The following is a 21,662-nucleotide window of genomic DNA, read 5'->3' on the forward strand; positions in this document are numbered from 1 at the left end:
CGAAGTTTTTATAGTTTAAACTAATTACAAGCGGTACAGCTGCAGGTGTGCCGCCGGTCGCCATGGTCTTACCATGATGTTAATGTTAATGTTAAAGGTGGGGTAGGTAAGTTTGAGAAACCGGCTCGAGATACACTTTTTGTTATATTCCATGGAATGCTCTTAACATCCCGATAGCCGGCCCGGCTAAAGTAACTGGATGGCCTACCTGCCTGTCAGCCGATCCATCGGGGCACAAACTTATCTCGTGCCCTCATTGGTCATGTGCGCGTTCGTGGGTGTTGGAGGAGGGGCTCTGTGAGGAAGTGGCAGATTTTCTCCGGTTGTGTATTTTCAAATTCTAGCGATCTCGAGCCGGTTTCTCAAACTTACCGACCCCACCTTTAATAAGCCAAAAATAGAAAACACAATGATTGTTCACGAGTCCCAAAACACGAGTCCAAGTCGAGTCCGAAGTCTTTTGAGCAGGAGTCCAAGTCAAGTCTGAAGTCTCTGTGTGTGCGACTTAAGTGCGACTCGAGTCCCCATCTCTGCACTGAGGGACTTCCGGGTAATTTCACGCCATTAGGAAGGTTCCTAAGCTAAATGGACTATTCGACTTCAGCCCTATAGTCTATAGTGGATGAGGCCTCTGTTGTAGAAAGGTATCGAAATGCTGCTGTCACTGTATCGCTAAAGAGAAGTCCTCCACTCCTTCACCAAAAACCACCCGGTGGTACTTTATCTGTCCGCGGTTGTTGTAAGCAGTGGCGAAATGACTGGCTTCACATTCCCTGTGTAAATATGACAGCGTTAAAGAGTCTTAAACAATACATGTAATGAAATGACAAAGTAAGAGAAACACGATGGACGTTAGCTTTAACCGGGGACACAGACTTTGACGGATAGCAGAATAAGCTGCAATACTGGTACAGACTTGCTATACATCGCCAACAAATTAACAGCACCTGGACTGTAAGCAGGAAGAGATAAACTTTGTATACAATTGTTATGCACATTTGAAGTTCTGGTTTTTAAACTTAGAGTGAGCATTTTCAAGGATTTGAGGATTTGAGGATTGTCTTGCTCCATTGGCTGTGAATTCTCTAAGGTTTGTTGTGTTTCCTAAAGGCGGAAGTGACGACATGCAATGTGGCTTTTATTTTATTTTTATTTTTTTCTTCAAAATACACGAGTCGTTATTGTCATCCATCAATATAAAAGGCAGTACAGTACATTCATTGATAAAACTGTTCCCCTGGTGCCAAACAAAACAATGAACAAATGTACATAAGTTGCAAACGACAAAATGTAAATACTTCAGAACATATTCAAAGGTTAGACAGAATAATTGCCCCAGAGGAGATCTGCCTTTGGCGTGTTGAGTCGGTGCTTCTTCGCTCTGCAAAACAAGTAAAGATTACCAACTGCACATCCAGATCGACTACATTTGTTCAGACTCGGTCACTTACCCTTTTTTACACCTGCAGGTCTTGAGTAGCTCTGACCTGGAGGATGCACACACTGGCCTCTGCAGGAACCATCTGCCTGGCTGCTTGGGTCACAAATCACTGCATCACAGTGGACATAGATCTGTGGACAGAGAGGATGATTTATTACACATGGCTACATGCAGCAGTGGCTAAAAGACTCCAGATTTGGATTTACAAGTCTTACCTGGTCTTTCAGAACCTTGTCATCTTTAGTGAAAGTGAACATCTTTACAGAGAAGCGCTTGATGTGGGACGGGACTAAAACTCTGGAGTCACTCACAACGGGATGGAAAATTGTTGCATAGCTGTCATTGCGATTCTCACAGCTAGTGAAGGAATTTGAAAGTTAATAAAGCAGCAGTTAAACAAATGAAATGAGAGTAGTTAGTAGTTAGTTTTGCACAACATTACCTGTCCACAATGATGTCCCAGCTTGGCAGAGATGTCCTATCTTCATAAAGGGTTGCCCAACAGTTCTCAGCAATGAGTTCCAAGTGCGGGTCGGTAGAATGCATCAGCTCCACCTCAAAATACAGAGGCTGCTGCAGATATTTCACCACTGGATAATCCTCTGCTTGGTAGAAGAGCTCGTAGGATGGATCTGCAGGAGAAGAGTCCCGTTAGAGACAGGAGGCCTGGACATTGACAGTTTCATTTCATTTAAAACCTTTATTTAATCAGATCAGTCCCTTGAGATCACAGATCTCTTTTTCAAGGGAGACCTGCAAACAGTGTTTTGCATGCATGAACAAGATGTTGTAAAATTCCGCCATGCCTTGGGAAAGCCTCATCTGCACCATCAGCTGCCCGGTGCCGATCTCTGCAGCCGGCTCATAGGTTCTTGGTTTAGCGCTGAAGGCAACAGTCTGAGTCTCATTGACCACATAGAAGCAGGAAATGGTTTGCCTATTAGGGGAAACAAAATATATATAAATGCATACATTGAAGGTGTTCAGCTCCAATTATACAGAATCAAATATTTTACCTGTAATCAGGATCAACTGGTGATGTGTTGGCTGCTCCTTGGGCGTTGTTGTAAGACAGGCGGATCTCATTTTCATACATCATGTAGTCGTCAAAGAACTATTTAACAACACAAAAAAAACCATTAACATTTGACAAAAAACCCTTTTGATATTTAAATGTGATTCACACTCACCGTTCTGGTGGTTCCACAGGTATCCACACTGAAGGAGAAATATGCAAAGCGATCGTCGCTGAACTGTGGTGTGCAGGACTGGTCCTTTAGCGTCAGCTGACTTGGCTTCAGATTACGAGTCGATTCAACCTTCACAGCCACAGCGGTCATTGTGCCATTGGGGTGGCACTCTGGAGGAAGAAGCATGCAATGTGTAAAGCAACAAAAATCCATCAATTAAAGCAGCAAATATACTTACATGTTCCATCTTACCTGTTGCTTTTAAGGGGAAGTAGCAAGCCAGATATAGATCAGCAAGCACCCAGTCATTTGCACGATCCAACAGAAGCAGGTCAATTCTGGATTTGACTGATTCTGCAGTGAGCAGCTGTGGAAAAGAAAGTAAAGTTAGCCAATGCAGAAGATCTATGGTGGGATTTTGTAGTTTTGACATACCTCAAAAACAGCGTCCTTGGCAGTGTATGGCAGAATGAGGCTGAGGTGTGTGCTGTTCTCATAGAAATTGTAGTCTTGAGCCATCTCAGCCGTCAGCTCTCGAGGTCCAACGATAGCCTTGAAATTAGAGCCGTGACTCCCGAACTTCACGCTGATGTAAAACTGGTTCTGGTCACAGGTGCCAGCCATGATGGGTAACACTAGAGCAGCAAAACATGCATTATCCATTTGATGGTGTAGCTTTTACTCCAATATGTTTTATTTAATTTTAGAAAACACAATTTGCATAAATATATTGTCAAAAGCAAATTCAATATGATCTCACCAACATCCTGCAGAGAGGCCTGCAGGTCGACCGGGAGAGCAAAAGGAGTTTCTTCAGGCAGGATGATCAACCCAAAGATCAGAGGGAGGAAGTAGGATGTAACCAAGCGTTCAGGATTCTGCAAAAAATGAAATAAAAGCTCAGCAACACTGAAAATATGCTGGTACAAAGTGATATTTTGAATCTATAATGTCATACATGTTTTAAGACAACATCGGCATCAAAGGGCACTTGAAGAGAGAAGCTCTTGGAGCCATTAGCCAAGCTGTGTTCCTGGACTGTGAAGCCTTTGGCATTGCTCTCCTCAACAGTGAGGACCCCGGTGGAGAAGGTGATGTTCCTCAGCTCAACGTCATGGAGGAAGGTTCCCAAGAGAACGCTGAACACCCGAGTCTCTGGGACAGTGTCTGAGGAACAGAAAGTGGCAGGTTTACAAATTCTAAACCTGTCTGAACGTTGATGGAGAATAATTGAGTAGTTGGATTGAGTGCGACTTTAATTTTTTTTTTTTTAAAAAGGCAGTCTTTGTAAGCAAAGGTGGATTATACTGTACTTGGCTCTCTTGAATTCATATCCAAACACACCATTTTTTTTAAACTGACCACTGAAACAGGCCTTGAGTGTTTTGTGTCAGACTTATTGATCCAAAGCTAGGTAAAAGTCTAACCTCTTTTTGGTCACCAACATTTTTTCATACCTACTAGAAAATGTGACTTACCATCCTGGATTTGGGGAGATTGAGGCATCAGAGGGGTCATGATGGGGAACAAAACCTTGTATCTGGTATTATCTTGGGTGTCATCTGTCCTCCACAGTACCTCAAGCATGGGCTCCACAAAGTAGGTGATGTGGTACTGGTAATCTGGGGCATGGCTCTGCAATAATTCATGACATTTCAATAAAACATGCCAATGCACTAGTGACTCTTGCATTTCTAATTTACAGATTTCCCCAACCTTGTAGTAACCATCAGGCGAGCCCACTGGGATCTCGACGACGATGTGGAAGTCAGTGGTGCTCAGTGTGTACCCCTGTGCGGCCATCTGAGATCTATCAAGCCTCTGCCCATTGATTCCCATGTGCATTTCTGAGACTGTAATTCTGCCATCCAACAGAGGAGTCACACGGCGAGGTACGTGCCAAGAGATCATATCCTCGGTGAAGAGGACGCCACCTGTTAATGACAAAATGGAGCTGTTGAGGTTAACTGTGCAACAATTAAGCTTACTGTGAAGGAAATATGTTGCTCAGGACTCACCTTTGGGACACGCAGCTGCCAAGTTCACTACATTCAGACCCTGTGGTGCCATGTAGTAGGCGCTCACCCTGAAAACCTCCATGGGGACTCCAGCCACCTAAAGAGAGGAGAGGTTTAATATAATTGACAAGGAGGGAAAGGAAAGAAACACTGTATAGGAGTGTGTTGCTTACATCCTCTGAATAAGTCTCTGCTGTATTGTACGGGCTTCGCATAACCAGGCGACTAGAGGTAGTTTTGGCAGCATAGCCGGCTTGTTCAGCCTCTTGCAACACCATGGCCACTGGTTCTGGGGTGTAAAACGTCATCTTCCAGATACCTTGTGATGCACCAGAGGCCTACAGGAAAGAACAAATAATAATTAAATCCCCATTGGTGTAGGGAGAAATTAAACTGTAGTATCTGAACATTTTAATTCAACATACTTCAAGATTGGCGTTGAGCTTCTCGTCTTTACCATCCCGAGTCTGACCCTTAGCTTCAGCATCAAGGTTAGCCATGTGGTGCGAAACCTAAAACAGAAAATGATGGTTTTAGTATTCGTTTCCATACACAGAAGATGGTGGAATCAATATAAAGATGACCTACTTCCATGTAGTTCCTGTCGCAGAGGATCTCCCTGGAGGCCCAGCGCGTGTAGCTGCAAGTCTGAGACACGTCATGACTGACCACGTCTGATGGATTCTCGCCGTACATCTGGAGTCTCAAGCCAACGTTAAATGTAGCATCATCCTATAAATATAAAAAATCAAATTAAGAGAAAATCCCTAATATTCTTTGGTTCCAGCTTCTTTGTCATTGAAAATGTAATATCCTTGCCTTCAGGGACACATTTGAAGTCTAAATGGATATTTGTGTATGTAACAAACAAGTCAAGAAAGTACCTCGCAGATGAATTGAGGAAAACAGTTTTGAGTGGAGCAGAGCTAATATTTTAGGGATGTACCAAACAAAAAAGGGAAAATGTATTGTGTCTTTTAAGGGTAAGAGGTTACAAATAAATTACAGGAAACACAAAAATGGGAGCAACCATGTGTTTGTTGAGCCATTAATTCAGTCACTTGACAGAATTAGCACATGTGGCGCCAACTAAACTTGGTAGAAAATTACATTGGATGCTGTTAAACCACTTTAGCTCAAAACAAACCTTGTTGTCCACAAAGCAGCCCATCAGGGAGGTGTAGATTCTGGTGTTACCCCACGGGTCAGACTCCATGCTGTATCCACACTGAGCAGCCATGCTAGGTGTCAACAAAATGTGCTTGGTGCCATCTGAGGGGAGACAATAAGCTTTGTCAGGGACCCCTTTCCTCAGTGATGAACCAATCAGCTGCATTATTAGTAGGGGTGTTGAAAATAATCGTTTCTACGATGCATTGCGATGCGGACGATTCGGTCTCGATGCAGTGACGGAAGATAATCGGTTATAGGGTAGTAACGTTGCTTCCTGATTTTCCGGCCGCGGCTTTACTATAACGTTTTTTTTTCTGTCACTTTAATATCAAATCGGTCGGTGACGCAGAGATCAGAGAACAGACGTGACAGCGGCACAGCAACACCAAACACGGAGCAGTCTGCTTTATCCACCAACACAAGAACACCAGTCCAGAACCAACAGCAGAAGGACCCGCTCTGAATCACTCCGTGTCGCTGCGGCACAGGGATTTATGTTTTTCTAAAATAATCGCGTTACAATCATGTCAGGTTTTTGGTGGATTTAATTAAGTCTTGGATTGCAAAGTATGAATGTCCTCTAGCAACTTTCAGACGATATATACACGTGTGTAAAGTTTGTGAAGGCAGGAGGAAAAAAAGCTTCCGCGATCATCGTCTCCTCTCCGTTCCTCCAAACCCCGCCCTGAAAATAATGAGTGACAGGCTGATAGTGACCCGAAAGAAACGTTATTATTCACTGAGATATAATGAAGCTAACTTAATCTCATACATTCATGGGATTTATGTAACAGTAAAACAGAGAATGTAAGTGTGCACCCACATGCAGTATTTTAGTTGTTATATGCTGGCAGGGTCGGCGTCATGGGGGGTCATTCGCGGGCCATGCCCCCCAAATGAGTCACTGTGCCCCCCCAACGCAGGGTTGGCAAGCCTTGCCACTTTGCCGTTTTTTTCTTTTTCTAATCATATAAGTGAAAACGTTTCCACTAAAGGTTGTTTGTGTGAAATACATCAGAAATAAAGAATACAAATATAAAACACAGCCTGAGGTGTGCTCACTGCTGCTCTCTGATTGTTGCTTGACGAATGACCCCCGACCTTTTTTTTGTTATCATTACGTGGCTGTGTGTTTAGATGAAAGCCCAGTGGCGATCTGTTCATCTGTTATACTGATTATACAGTAAAGCCATCGAAAATAATATGATATACAGTACAGTACAAGTACATGGGTCTCTGTGTTTCATTCAAGCTCGGCTCTCTGTGTGTGGCACGAGCGCATTTTGTGAGTGCGCGAGCAGTAACGTGGAATGTTGTTAGCATCTGGTTAGCTAGCTATGCTAACGGATATAAAGGGCTGTTTCTACACCAAGGTGGAGGAGAGTCCTCTCCTGTCAGACTGTGAGGATCTTATAACGTCAGCTCAGTGAGGTAAGGACTCTCTCAGTGTTTAGATAGTTCACTTTAGTGTAGGTTATCTCAGTGGGTCTCAAACGGTTTGGTCACCATTTATGTAAGTATTTTCGAGGAATACCTTTATATGATCATTATAGTTATTAAAGAGAGAATAAATAAAAAACGGGTATGAAATACTATAGGACAGTAACACAAGAATACAGTTTAAAAGGGGAGTGATTAGTAAAGAAAAAGTAAATCTGTGTACAGTTCTGTTTCATATGGATGCTGAGAGATGTAGGCTATCCATAGATCTCTTCATTTTGCTCTCAAAGTGCACCAGATTGATGCATTTAACTTCAATATTTTAAAAATAATCTTCCCGGGGGAGCATTCCCCCAGACCCTCCTAGAGGGGGTTAGGTCCACCCCCACCTAAAACATGTTCACATGGATAGGATACTAAATACATTTGCACACTTTTTATATGGTGGCCTATGTCCATATCAAATCAAGTTTTATTTATATAGCACATTTTTCAACGATTTTTGGTCGAGCCAAAGTGCTGTACATATAATAAAAAATAACCTACAGTAAAGACACTTTACAGCAAATACAACAGCACAGTTTGTGCAGAATATCAGTATGAGAAAACGACACCCTCTGTCCTTATATGTTTCTGTTTTGGTGGTCGTGCCAGCCACAACCGTGCATGTATGCACAAGTCATAGGTGCGCTATACAATAGCACTACACCCCTGCAATGTGTGTGAAAGACAATAGACTTTACAGCATGTTTTTTGAAATTGAAGTTGCGTTGGTGTTTGTGTGTTGGTTGTTGACGGCAGTGTGTACCCCCCCTTGGTAAATGATTGCCCCCCCATTCGATTTGTTCTAGAGCCGACCCTGTATGCTGTTGTAAATACTCCTTTTGTCTGCTGTGTTCAGACTCAAGTCCTGTGTGTGATGCCACATTCAGTATCCTTTTTTTAACAGAAGACCGTTGCTAGAAGCTGCAGCTAGACTGCAGAATTATTATTTTTTTGTTTTTGAGGATGGAACAACTTCACACACAGATATAGGGAGGCTAGACCTATACAATTCATTTAGGTTTATAAATGAATGTCAAGACATTTATGTTATTGATTTCTGAAGCACTTTCTAAATAATAAAAAGAGAGTTCATATGTATTTACTGCATGTATGCATTGATGAAAAATAAGCCATGTGCAGAAATATAGAAAATTGAGGATGCAACGCATTGGTATGCATCGGGATATCGAATTGAATCGAAGACAGGATAATCGTAATCGAATCGAATCGTGAGACCAGTGAAGATGCACAGCCCTAATTATTAGCAGTTAATACTTACTGATAGCCTCCACCTCAAGCTGTTTTCCCACTGCTAAAGCCTTGTCCAACGACAGTCTCATTACATTTGCGGCACAGTCAGACCTTAACCCACTGCCTGTTAAAAGAAAAGGCTTGTGAGGAGAATGTAAACCGAGGTAATATGCTGTATAAAATGACTTGATGAGAATTGAAGCTTACTTGACTGCAAATATAGCTTCAAATTAGGCCTGGCTTGACCCAAGATGTTAGCTGCAGCCATCCATAACAAACTTGAACACATAAAACACATCATTTAGAGACAATTAAGTACACACATAGAAAGAAATCTACAAGAAATGTAACTTACATGTTCCCAAGCCTCAGCATGTTGCAGTTTGTAAGCAGCAAAACCAAAAAGAATACAGTCAGTATCAGAGTATGGGAATGTCCAGCACACCTTCCAACAAAAACACAAGTCTAAAATGAAGGGGACTGGATGATTAACTGAGACATCAGCAGCTGCTTTATATTCCACTTAACGACAAAGCACAGGTGAGGCTTGTTAAGGATTCTCCACACACACACACACACACACACACACACACACACACACACACACACACACACACACACACCACACACACACACACACACACACACACACACACACACACACACACACACACACATATAGATTTGTATTTTATATTATACATATATTACATTTTTATATTTCAAGAAGCAACAAAAGAATCCACAATTAATAATAAATTCCACTTTTCCTTAAAACCACATATGCTTTTGTTGATTTTTCCTTTGAGCCTCCTTATAATGACTGTAATCTAACACTTGATTATTGTTTGTATATATTCTCAAACCACTAAGGATGCACTAACATTTATTACAGACAGTAAAACCCGAGTTTATCGTTTCACCCGGGTCGATTTTTCTGCTCTGTCCAATTATGCAATGATATATGTTCATTTATGAGGCCATAACAATATGTTCCAACTGGAAGAGTGTTGAGTCAGTGCAGAAGAAGGAATAATCAATGCTCTGCTTAACAAAAACCATATCAAAATGTCGCACCCATCCCTGTGGGATTTCTACTTGGTTTCATAGGTTCAAACTGAATGTTTTTGCAGCAATAGTTTTATTTTCATTGTTTCTGTTCCTTGTGTAGGTTATTTTTTATGTGGTTTGTGTTTACTTTAAGGTTCATCTTCATTCTGATATCTTTAATCAAAGGGTTCATGTTCAGATCAAATACAATTCCAATTTTCTATACGATAGCTGTACATTATTGTAAATCATTTGACAAAACTTGACAGATTGTTTCTTCAAGCCAACAGATTTCAGGATTTATAAAAAGGTATATTCTATAGTTTATGGAGTTGTCAGTTGCTGCTGGTCCAGAAGTGTCTGTTTCAGGCTCACTTTGGCATCTTCAAAATCTGGATTAATCTTCAATGCTTATTTGAAGTCACTCTTGGCGTCATCGAAAAACCTATAAGACATTAAAAATGTTCATAGATAAATGTCATGATAATGTACTGCCAAACTAGCTCATTAAGAGTCAGCAGTTTTATGTTCTGGGCATCATGAGAACAAGTGAGTACACAGCTCCATCTGGTGTTAAAAGAAGAACATACCGACTGACTCAAACACACACATTAACCCATCTAATGCTGGGACCGCACCACAACACAGTTAATGACAGATGTTATAGATCTATATTAAAAGAGAGCTGGTTGACTTCTCAAGAAAGAGTCACTGCCACAAGGTATTCTGCTAAAACAACCAACAGGAAGCTTGTGGAAAGGCTATTTAAAGAAAGCTTAGTTTCTATAGTTCACTGAGCCAGTGCTGTGCTTTTTTGATTGATCATTTTACCAATCTATGTAACTACTGTATACCACAATGTGAATCCAAATCAATGCAGCATTGTATTAATACATCTCTTTTTTTATATGATTTTAGTCGACCTATTCTATTTTATTTTGTTTCCTTTCTGGCATCATGTGAAGCATTGTCCCCCCAAAGCAAACCAGATATTAATCCTAAACTGGACAAATATCATATTGAAGCCAATGAACATTGCAGCCAATAAAGAAACTGCATAGTTGTCATGACTGTGGGGGAGACTTCTGAAGCAATTGGAGTTGGGACTCAGAGAGACACGAGGAGAGCTGAAGCTTTGATGGTAAACACTGACGGTTTATTTGGATAGAATTCACAAGACATGTCACGGGCCACGATCTGCCCACACGGTTGAGATGCCACAATCAATTCTGAAGAACTCTACACCAGACCCATGTACCCTTATGAAACGAAAATATATTGTAATATATTGGTAAATATAATACAATAAACTGGACCATACATTTCCATATATGGAAAAGTAGTCCTTATATTTTTAAATATATTGCAATATATGCATGGATCATGTATGGCTATATTGATACATATATAAAAAAACAATATTGCAACGAAAACAAAAACTGCACTATACATTTGTATATGTAATCGTTTTATTGAAACACTCATTTATCTTTCATGAGTTACACAAGTTTACATAAAGTTGAACAGATATTCATAAACAGTTATCTCACTTCCTTTTGTATAGTTATCCACTTTATGAACATATGTTTGATGGTATATATTAAAAAAGTACAAATACTCCATTGTCCATTGAATGATGAAAATAATATACAGTTTCTAAATATATACAGACACAGACTAAGGCAAGGCAAGTTTATTTATATAGCACCTTTCAACACAAGGCAATTCAAAGTGCTTTACAAAAAACGAAAGACATTAAGAAAATGGCATTTAAAATCAGTCATTAAAAAGAAAATATAATAAAAGAAACAATAAAAGAAAAAATACATGGATAAAAGTTACAGTGCAGTTTAAGATGTGAATAGTTCAATTAAAAGCAGCGGACCTGCAGTTTTCAGGGAGTTTGTTCCAGATATTTGGAGCATAATAACTGAACGCTGCTTTACCATGTTTAGTTCTGACTCTGGGGACAGAAAGCTGACCAGTCCCTGAAGACCTGAGAGATCTGGATGGTTCATAATTTAGCAGGAGGTCAGAAATGTATTTTGGGCCTAAACCATTCAAAGCTTTATAAACCAGCAGCAGTATTTTGAAATCTATTCTTTGATACACAGGAAGCCAGTGTAAAGACTTCAGAACTGGAGTGATGTGATCCACTTTCTTAGTGTTAGTGAGGACTCGAGCAGCGGCGTTCTGAATCAGCTGCAGCTTTCTAATAGATTTTTTAGTGAGACCTGTGAAGACACCATTGCAGTAGTCGAGTCTACTGAAGATAAAAGCATGGACAAGTTTTTCCAAATCCTGCTGTGACATTAGTCTTTTAATCCTAGATATATTCTTTAGGTGATAGTAGGCTGATTTAGTAACTCTTTTAATGTGACTGTTGAAACTCAGGTCAGAGTCCATGACTACACCTAGATTTCTGGCTTTATCTGTTGTTTTGAACATTGCAGACTGACGCTCAGCGCTAACTAAACCATTACCTCAGTTTTATCTTTGTTTAATTGGAGAAAGTTCTGACACATCCAGTCCTTGATTTGTTCAATGCACTTACTCAGTGTTTGAATTGGAGCATAGTCTCCTGGTGAAATTGTTACGTAAATGTGTGTGTCATCCGCATAGCTATGGTAACTTATTTTGTTGTTTTTCATTATCTGAGCCAGTGGTAGCACGTAGATGTTAAAGAGAAGAGGCACCAGGATGGAGTCTTGAGGTACCCCACATGTCATATTTGTCAACTCAGATGTGTATTTACCTATAGAAACAAAGTTGTTTCTGTCCTTTAAGTAGGATTCAAACCAATTTAGAACTGTTTCCGAAAGTCCCACCCAGTTTTCTAGTCGGTCTTGTAATATGTTGTGGTCAACAGTGTCAAACGCAGGACTGAGATCTAATAATACTAATAATGAAGTTCTGCCACTGTCTGTGTTTAAGTGGATGTCATTGAAAACCTTTACAAGAGCAGTCTCAGTGCTGTGGTTTGGACGAAAGCCTGACTGGAACACATCGAAACAACTATTTAAATGCAAGAAATTACTCAACTGTTGAAAAACAACTTTTTCAATGATTTTACCTGGAAATGGGAGGTTTGATATGGGCCTGTAATTGTTCATTACTGAAGCATCTAGATTATTCTTTTTTAAGAGCGGTTTAATGACTGCAGTTTTCAGGGCCTGTGGAAAAATATCTGAGTGAAGAGATTTGTTTACTATATGAAGTAGATCTGAGGCCATGCAACGAAAAACATCTTTAAAAAATCCTGTTGGAATAATATCAAGGCAGCAGGAGGAGGATTTCAGAAGTTGAATAATGTCCTCTAGGTTTTTATCATTAATCTGATGGAATTGTGTCATGGTGTTTGAATTGATATTAGGTGGACATAGGGACAACACATTTGCTGTACCTGATACAGAGGCACTGACTGCTTGTCTGATTTTCTGAATTTTGTCAGTGAAAAAGGAGGCAAAATCATTGCACGCCCTGGTGGATAGAAATTCAGAGGCTACTGACACTGGGGGGTTAGTTAGTCTGTCGACGGTAGCAAACAAGGCACATGCATTGTTTTTGTTTTTGGTAATGATGTCAGAAAAGAAAGACTGTTGTGCGTTTTTCAATTCCAAATTATAAAGGCCAAGTCTCTCTTTATAGATTTCAAAGTGAACCTGGAGATTTGTTTTTCGCCACCTACGTTCAGCTTTTCGACACTCTCTTTTTTCTGCTCTCACGGTCATGGCCTTTCTCCATGGAGATATTTTCTTCCCAGTCACTTCCTTTACCTTAGTCGGAGCAATGGCATCTATAACATTTTTAATTTTTGAATTAAAATGATCTACTAGCTCATTTACTGAGATGTTAGCAGGGGCAAGTGTGGAAGAAAAATTCTGAGTAAACATTTCCCTAGTATTTTCAGTTAAATATCGCTTTGTGGTTACCTCTTTTTGAACATTTTTGTGAACAGAAATAGAGCTCTCAAAGAACACACAGGAATGATCAGAGAGTGCAACATCAGTCACCACAACCTTAGAGATATTCAGACCCTTTGAGATAATGAAGTCCAGAGTGTGCCCCTTATTGTGCGTGGGCTCCGTCACATGCTGAGTCAGTCCATAGTTATCAAGAACACAAAACAGTTCTTTAGCCCCTCTGTCCTGGGGGTTGTCAACATGGATGTTAAAATCACCAACAATGACTAGACGATCAAAGTCAATACACACTATAGACAGCAGTTCAGTAAAGTCATCAAAAAAGCTTGAACAGTATTTGGGTGGTCTATAGATATTTAGGAACAGAGCTCGAGAGGAGCATTTCAACTGAAGGGCCACATATTCAAAAGAAGCAAAGTTCCCATAAGATGTCTTCCTGCATTGAATGGAATCATTGAACAAAATAGCAACTCCACCTCCTCTCTTAAGGACTAAGGCACACCTGTGCAATAATCATGCTGTCTAATCAGCATCTTGATATGCCACACCTGTGAGGTGGGATGGATTATCTCAGCAAAGGAGAAGTGCTCACTATCACAGATTTTTTCAGATTTGTGAACAACATTTGAGAGAAATGGTTATTTTGTGTTTATAGAAAATGATTTAGATCTTTGAGTTCATCTCATGAAAAATGGGAGCAAAAACAAAAGTGTTGCATTTATATTTTTGTTCAGTGTATATATATATATATATATATATAGATATAGATATCATATAGATCTCTATATGGCGCTGATTTTGTATAACTCTCTAAAACGTGTTAACGTTCTCATTTGACACAGTGTGCCAGTGATCATCACCAATCAATCTCACAGATATCGGGGAGGCCCCCCCCTCTCCAGCAATAGATTGATCTGATTGGCAGATTCAAATGTGCGTTGCCGCCTCTGACTGTTGATGATGGCGCTGTCAAAGAGAAAGCATTCATCAGGTGCTTCGAAACGGAACATGTAAAAGAAACGAGAGGAAAATACAGCACGAGAGTCAGGTATGTGTGTGCTTTTGCTGAGGTCAAGACCGCGTTGGCTCAGGCGGCTTTGCTGGCACACCCATCATCTACGGCTCCCATCTCTATCACCACGGACGCGTCGGACTACGCACGAGCAGTGGGTGGAGGGCGCTTGGCAGCCGCTCGCCTTTTTCAGCCGCCAGCTGACGCCCAGAGAACGCAGGTACAGCGTCTTTGACCGAGAGCTCCTTGGACTTTATTTGGCCGTGCGGCACTTCCGTTTCATGCTGGAAGGCCGTGAATTTACGGCGTTTGTCGACCACAAGCCGCTCACCTTCGCCATGTCAAAAGTGGCGGAGCCTTGGTCGGCACATCAGCAGCGGCAGCTGTCCTACATATCAGAGTTCACTACGGACATTAAGCACGTGGCTGGCAAGTCGAACGTGGTTGCAGATTGCCTCTCCAGAGTCGTCATCGGTGCCGTCCAGTTGGGCCTGGACTATACTCGCATGGCGGCGGACCAGGTCACAGATCCCGGCGTCCATGCTCTGAAGGTGGAGGGCGCGGGGCTGCGCTTGGAGGACGTGATGTTTGGCGACGCGGGTGTTACCCTCCTGTGTGACGTTTCCACGGGCCTGTCGCGGCCAGTCGTTCCCACCAGCTGGAGGCGCTCTGTGTTCGAGGCAGTGCACGGCCTGTCACACCCCGGCGTTAAGCCTTCGGTGCGCTTGGTGGCCGCGAAGTTCGTCTGGCATGGGCTGAAAAAGGACGTGAGGACTTGGGCTGGTGAGTGCGTGGCTTGTCAGTGCGCAAGGCCGAGCACGTCTGGAGCACGGTGGACCGGGTGAAGGCTGCTCACCTGGACTTAGACCAGCCGGTGGTGCTGGCTTGACCTCCGCGATGGGGCCGCGTCCCCGGCCTCGACCCCTGTCACGGATGTAAGACCTGTTGTTCCGATCCCTCCCCTTCCGGGGGCCGCACAGGCGGAAGTCACTTTTCCGACTCCCGTGCTCAGGAGTCGTGTGGGTCGGCGTGTCGTTGCTCCCCGCCATGCTGATTTTGTTTATGTGTGAATTCTGGGGGGGCTTGAGTGGTGACACGTTATTGGACATAATTCACCTTCAGGCTTGTGTTGCAACACGGACCCATTAGAGTGGGACACCGGAAGTTAAATTAATTCAGGCTAGCATGACATGCAGTAGTAACAAGTGTATTCCAGTCTTGTGTTTGAATGTATAATAAAGTGTGGAGTTCTATACTGAACACATCGCCTCCGACTCCCATTCATCGGCTCTACACTATGTTAGTTCCTTGTGTATACGTGTATAATCGGTCTGCAGCTTTGTGAACATTCAATTTCGAAGATTTTCGATGTTACAGTCAACTGAAGTCGTATGGAAACTTTGATTATTTTGAATATGTTGCCCTTCAGCTGAAATGCTCCTCTCGAGCTCTGTTCCTAAATATCTATAGACCACCCAAATACTGTGCAAGCTTTTTTGATGACTTTACTGAACTGCTGTCTATAGTGTGTATTGACTTTGACCGTCTAGTCATTGTTGGTGATTTTAACATCCATGTTGACAACCCCCAGGACAGAGGGGCAAAATAACTGTTTTGTGTTCTTGATAGCTATGGACTGACTCAGCATGTGACGGAGCCCACGCACAATAAGGGGCACACTCTGTACTTAATTATCTCAAAGGGTCTGAATATCTCTAAGGTTGTGGTGACTGATGTTGCACTCTCTGACCATTCCTGTGTTTTCTTTGAGAGCTCTATTTCTGTTCATAAATTTTTTCAAAAAGAGGTAACCACAAAGCGATATTTAACTGAAAATACTAGGGAAATGTTTACTCAGAATTTTTCTTCCACACTTGCCCCTGCTAACATCTCAGTAAATGAGCTAGTAGATCATTTTAATTCAAAAATTAAAAATGTTATAGATGCCATTGCTCCAACTAAGGTAAAGGAAGTGTCTGGCAAGAAAATATCTCCATGGAGAAAGGCCATGACCGTGAAAACAGAAAAAAGAGAATGTCGAAAAGCTGAACGCAGGTGGCGAAAAACAAATCTCCAGGTTCACTTTGAAATCTATAAAGAGAGACTTGGCCTTTATAATTTGGAATTGAAAAATGCACGACAATCGTTCTTCTCTGACATCATTACCAAAAACAAAAACAACGCATGTGCCTTGTTTGCTACCGTCGACAGACTAACTAACCCCCCAGTGTCAGTAGCCTCTGAATTTCTATCCACCAGGGCATGCAATGATTTTGCCTCCTTTTTCACTGACAAAATTCAGAAAATCAGACAAGCAGTCAGTGCCTCTGCATCAGGAACAGCAAATGTGTTGTCTCTGTGTCCACCTAACATCAATTCAAACACCATGACACAATTCCATCAGATTAATGATAAAAACCTAGAGGACATTATACAACTTCTGAAATCCTCCTCCTGCTGCCTTGATATTATTCCAACAGGATTTTTTAAAGATGTTTTGCCTTGCATGGCCTCAGATCTACTTCATATAGTAAACAAATCTCTTCACTCAGGTATTTTTCCACAGGCCCTGAAAACTGCAGTCATTAAACCGCTCTTAAAAAAGAATAATCTAGATGCTTCAGTAACGAACAATTGCAGGCCCATATCAAACCTCCCATTTCTAGGTAAAATCATTGAAAAAGTTGTTTTTCAACAGTTGAGTAATTTCTTGCATTTAAATAACTGTTTCGATGTGTTCCAGTCAGGCTTTCGTCCAAACCACAGCACTGAGACTGCTCTTGTAAAGGTCTTTAATGACATCCACTTAAACACAGACAGTGGCAGAACTTCAGTGTTAGTATTATTAGATCTCAGTGCTGCGTTTGACACTGTTGACCACAACATATTACTAGACCGACTGGAAAACTGGGTGGGACTTTCGGAAACAGTTCTAAATTGGTTTGAATCCTACTTAAAGGACAGAAACAACTTTGTTTCTATAGGTAAATACACATCTGAGTTGACAAATATGACATGTGGGGTTCCTCAAGGCTCCATCTTGGGGCCTCTTCTCTTTAACATCTACATGCTACCACTGGCTCAGATAATGAAAAACAACAAAATAATTTACCATAGCTATGCAGATGACACACACATTTACGTAACAAATTCACCAGGAGACTATGCTCCAATTCAAACACTGAGTAAGTGCATTGAACAAATCAATGACTGGATGTGTCAGAACTTTCTCCAATTAAACAAAGATAAAACTGAGGTAATGGTTTTTGGAGCCAAGTCAGAACGTATAAAAGTTAGCGCTGAGCTTCAGTCTGCAATGTTCAAAACAACAGATAAAGCCAGAAATCTAGGTGTAGTCATGGACTCTGACCTGAGTTTCAACAGTCACATTAAAACAGTTACTAAATCAGCCTACTATCACCTAAAGAATATATCTAGGATTAAAAGACTAATGTCACAGCAGGATTTGGAAAAACTTGTCCATGCTTTTATCTTCAGTAGACTCGACTACTGCAATGGTGTCTTCACAGGTCTCACTAAAAAATCTATTAGGAAGCTGCAGCTGATTCAGAACGCCGCTGCTCGAGTCCTCACTAACACTAAGAAAGTGGATCACATCACTCCTGTTCTGAAGTCTTTACACTGGCTTCCTGTGTGTCAAAGAATAGATTTCAAAATACTGCTGCTGGTTTATAAAGCACTGAATGGTTTAGGCCCAAAATATATTTCTCACCTCCTTTTAAATTATGAACCATCCAGATCTCTCAGGTCTTCAGGGACTGATCAGCTTTCTGTCCCCAGAATCAGAACTAAACATGGTAAAGCAGCGTTCAGTTATTATGCTCCAAATATCTGGAACAAACTCCCAGAAACCTGCAGGTCCGCTGCAACTCTGACTACTTTTAAATCCAGGCTGAAGACTTTTCTTTTTGTCGCTGCTTTTAATTGAACTATTCATATCTTAGACTGCACTGTAACTTTTATCCATGTACTTTTTCTTTTAATGTTTAATTGAACTATTCATATCTTAGACTGCACTGTAACTTTTATCCATGTATTTTTTCTTTTAATGTTTATTTTTATTAGCTTTTCTTTTTAATGACTGATTTTAAATGCCATTTTCTTAATGTCTTTCATTTTTTGTAAAGCACTTTGAATTGCCTTGTGTTGAAAAGTGCTATATAAATAAACTTGCCTTGCCTTGCCTATGTGTTGTGGACTAATGCATTCAAGTTAGTTCACATTTGAGTTGTTATTGCCCCTGCTGACAATTGTGTGGATAATATGTAGCCTACAGTCAATGGAATTTCACATTTTGCTCTCCAATGTATGTTATTTTAATGTTGACACATAATACTATAACTCTATATTTGACAGGAGCATTGTTGAAATTCCTAGGTCGAACTAAGCATGCAGAACCACAAGTCAAGAGGACAGAGGAGCCAGGGTGAGAAAGAAGAAATAAGGAGAGAGGGCCCATGCAGAGAGGCAGACGTCAGTCGTGAGGAATCAGGCCCACAAGTCAAGAGGACAGAGGAGCCAGATCCCAGTGGTGAGGAACGCACTGTCATTTCATTTCACTGTAATTTTACTTTTCACATATCACTTTATTCACTATTCAATTTAGTTATTTATTCAGTTATTTTATTACTGGTACTGCTAATTGGACTATGCATATTGTTGTATATTGTATATACGTATGTATTTACTACTACTACTTACAAAATTGAGGGTTGTAGCTTTGTGTCAGTACATATTTCAGGGTTTTTGTATGCCTTTGTTCATCTCAATTCTAATACTCATAGGCGACTACAACTCATGCCGATGCCGAGGCCCAGTTCTCCCTTCTCACCACCCCAGGAGCATTGTGCTAGGTAAAACTCTCATTCAATAAAAGTAGTCTTTTAAAGGTGGGGTAGGTAATTTGGAGAAACCAGCTCGAGTGCACTAGAATTTGAAAATACACAGCCGGAAAAAATCTGCCACTTCCTTACAGAGCCCCTCCTCCAACACACACGAACGCGCACATGACCAATGAGGGCACGAGATAAGTTTGTGCACAGATGGAAGGCTGACAGGCAGGTAGGCCATCCAGTTATTTTAGCCGGGCCGGCTAAAATGATTGGTCGTGCTTTTTACAGTACCACGGCTTCCACAGATGACATTTCTTTATGGATTTTTTGTCAAAGCACTTAAGATATTCATTGCTATCGGATGTTAAGATCATTCCATGGAATATAACAAAAAGTGTATCTTGAGCCGGTTTCTCAAACTACCTACCCCTTTAAAGATGAATGCAATTACATTTGAAAAAGTTTTAAACAGAACTGTTGCAGATGCTTGGTCCAAATTCCATAAAAACATACCAACCAGTAGTGCCACACTTAGACGAAAATGTACAAAGCCTATTCTTCCACTATTTGTATTCCCACATTATTCACCAAGCCAGCCCATGCTTTAATATAGATATTATGGATATTGTTATAATTCCTGCTGTCTTTTGTGAACTTCTAATTATTTGTAATTGTTCTGTTCCACAGATGCTTGTAAGGTTTCAGCGTTAGAGTCTGTGAGCTTATTGTTTTGTGTTTATTCTGGTGGCCTTGCAGTTTATTTTGACGTTGGCTCTGTCCTCTCGTTTCAGGTGTCATCACTTCCTGTCGTGGTGTGTCACTTGCCAGCTTGATTGTGATCTCCTGTTCTGGATTGTTTGCACCTGTGCCTCATTAACTGTTGTGTATATGTAGCCCTGTTCTCATGTTGTCTTTTGTCGGTTCGTCTTGTATCTATACCAAGTCCATGTCTGTACTCCCTCGTGTAAACATTGAGCATACTAGTCAAACCTAGTGAACTATTGAGTATCCTAGAAACCTTTTTCTTTGTAAAGTCTTTTCGTACTATTAGTTGAACCTAGCGAACTTTTGAGTGTCCTAGTTGATCCTAAAACCTTTTTGTATATTAAAAGGTATTTTTTTAAATCAAGAAAGAATCGTGCATGAGTCTTTGTGAGTCCTTCGTGTCAGAACAAACCGACCAAACAAGATGGACTCAGCCGATTCCACCGTGTTAAAGACGGGTTTGCAGGCGCAAGGAACACGCCTGCATCAACATGAGGAACAGCTGACAACAATGAATCAGGGGGTTCAGGACTTAAATGCCCGTCAGCACCACTTCCAGTCAACAGTGACAACGGAAATAAATCACCTGGCGGAGAAAATGCGTGACATACTTATGCACCTCGAGGCACGTCCTGCTGTTCCTGCGGCAGAGTTTTCCGGTCCAGCGGAGGTCGGGTTTGCTGAGATCCCCGTTCAAATACCCATGCCATCGTCTTCACTCCGCCTCGCTTCACCGGAGAAGTTCTCCGGGGATTCTGGAAACTGTCGTCCATTCCTGATACAATGCGATCTCCATTTCAAACATCAGCCCGCAGCATTTCCCACAGATCAAGCTAAGGTAGCTTTCATAGTATCTCACTTGACGGGAAGAGCGGGAGCCTGGGCAACAGCAGAATGGGCCCGAGACTCGCCTGTTTGCCAGTCGTTAAGGTTATTCATGGGTTCTATGAAAAACATTTTTGACCAGACAGCACCCGGGAGAGAGTCAGCGAGAGCCCTGGTGAACATCAAACAACGGCAGAGGAGAGTGGCGGATTACGCGATCGAATTCCGGACCCTGGCAGCGGAGAGTGGATGGAACTCAGCGGCTCTTTTTGATGCGTTTCTGCATGGATTAGCGGATCCCATAAAGGATTAGTTAGCTCCATTAGAGTTGCCTGTAGAATTGGACTCGCTCATCGCCATGGCTATCCGGGTGGACCAACGTCTAGCAGAGAGACGTCGGGAGAGAGGGGAGAAAACAGCTTCCACTCCACTGTTCGGACGGGAGTTACAGAGGGAACACTACGGTTGGCGGAGTAATACCCGGACTTCGTCTCCAGAGCGACCAGCGCCCCCTAGCGCCGCGGAGGAACAGATGCAGCTCGGAAGAGCCAAACTCACCCCGGAGGAGCGTCAGCGCCACCTACGGGAGCGGCGGTGTTTCTACTGCGGCCAGCAGGGTCATGTTCTGGCAGCCTGTCCGGCAAAAGATCAGGCTCATCAGCGGGAAGAGGGACGC

General features: G+C 41.7%; 1 protein-coding gene across 4 annotated transcripts; it reads right to left on the minus strand.

Moving 5' to 3' along the window:
* Positions 1-1,132: 1,132 nt before the first annotated feature.
* On the minus strand, positions 1,133-20,938 carry LOC117555694. 4 transcript variants are annotated; one of them, XM_034230647.1, is made up of 22 exons: positions 20,773-20,938; positions 8,914-9,003; positions 8,766-8,836; positions 8,587-8,682; positions 5,797-5,921; positions 5,238-5,381; positions 5,075-5,161; positions 4,823-4,987; positions 4,650-4,746; positions 4,348-4,565; positions 4,110-4,266; positions 3,590-3,798; positions 3,392-3,509; positions 3,067-3,266; positions 2,884-2,998; positions 2,632-2,801; positions 2,458-2,555; positions 2,248-2,378; positions 1,884-2,073; positions 1,657-1,798; positions 1,452-1,572; positions 1,133-1,381 (listed from the first exon to the last, which is right to left on the minus strand). In XM_034230647.1, the coding sequence occupies exons 2-22, from the start codon at positions 8,931-8,933 to the stop codon at positions 1,311-1,313; spliced, it is 2,745 nt and encodes a 914-aa protein (XP_034086538.1). In that variant the 5' UTR covers positions 8,934-9,003; positions 20,773-20,938; the 3' UTR covers positions 1,133-1,310. The 4 variants fall into 4 exon arrangements, 3 of the variants coding, with proteins under 3 accessions (XP_034086538.1, XP_034086537.1, XP_034086539.1); XM_034230646.1 differs by lacking the exon at positions 20,773-20,938 and adding an exon at positions 9,984-10,022; XR_004570436.1 differs by lacking the exons at positions 1,657-1,798; positions 20,773-20,938 and adding an exon at positions 9,984-10,022 and having other exon boundaries at positions 1,241-1,381.
* Positions 20,939-21,662: the final 724 nt, after the last annotated feature.

Source organism: Gymnodraco acuticeps, unplaced genomic scaffold (genome assembly GCF_902827175.1).
Source record: "Gymnodraco acuticeps unplaced genomic scaffold, fGymAcu1.1, whole genome shotgun sequence".
NCBI lineage: Eukaryota > Metazoa > Chordata > Actinopteri > Perciformes > Bathydraconidae > Gymnodraco > Gymnodraco acuticeps.

What these genes read in the sequence shown, in the direction of transcription:
- LOC117555694 (XM_034230646.1), bottom strand. An exon ending in GAAGCTATATTTGCAGTCAA is followed by an intron (nt 8,683 to 8,765) that starts GTAAGCTTCAAT and finishes TTCTTTTAACAG; the next exon opens with GCAGTGGGTTAAGGTCTGAC. An exon ending in CCAGTTGATCCTGATTACAG is followed by an intron (nt 2,379 to 2,457) that starts GTAAAATATTTG and finishes TTCCCCTAATAG; the next exon opens with GCAAACCATTTCCTGCTTCT.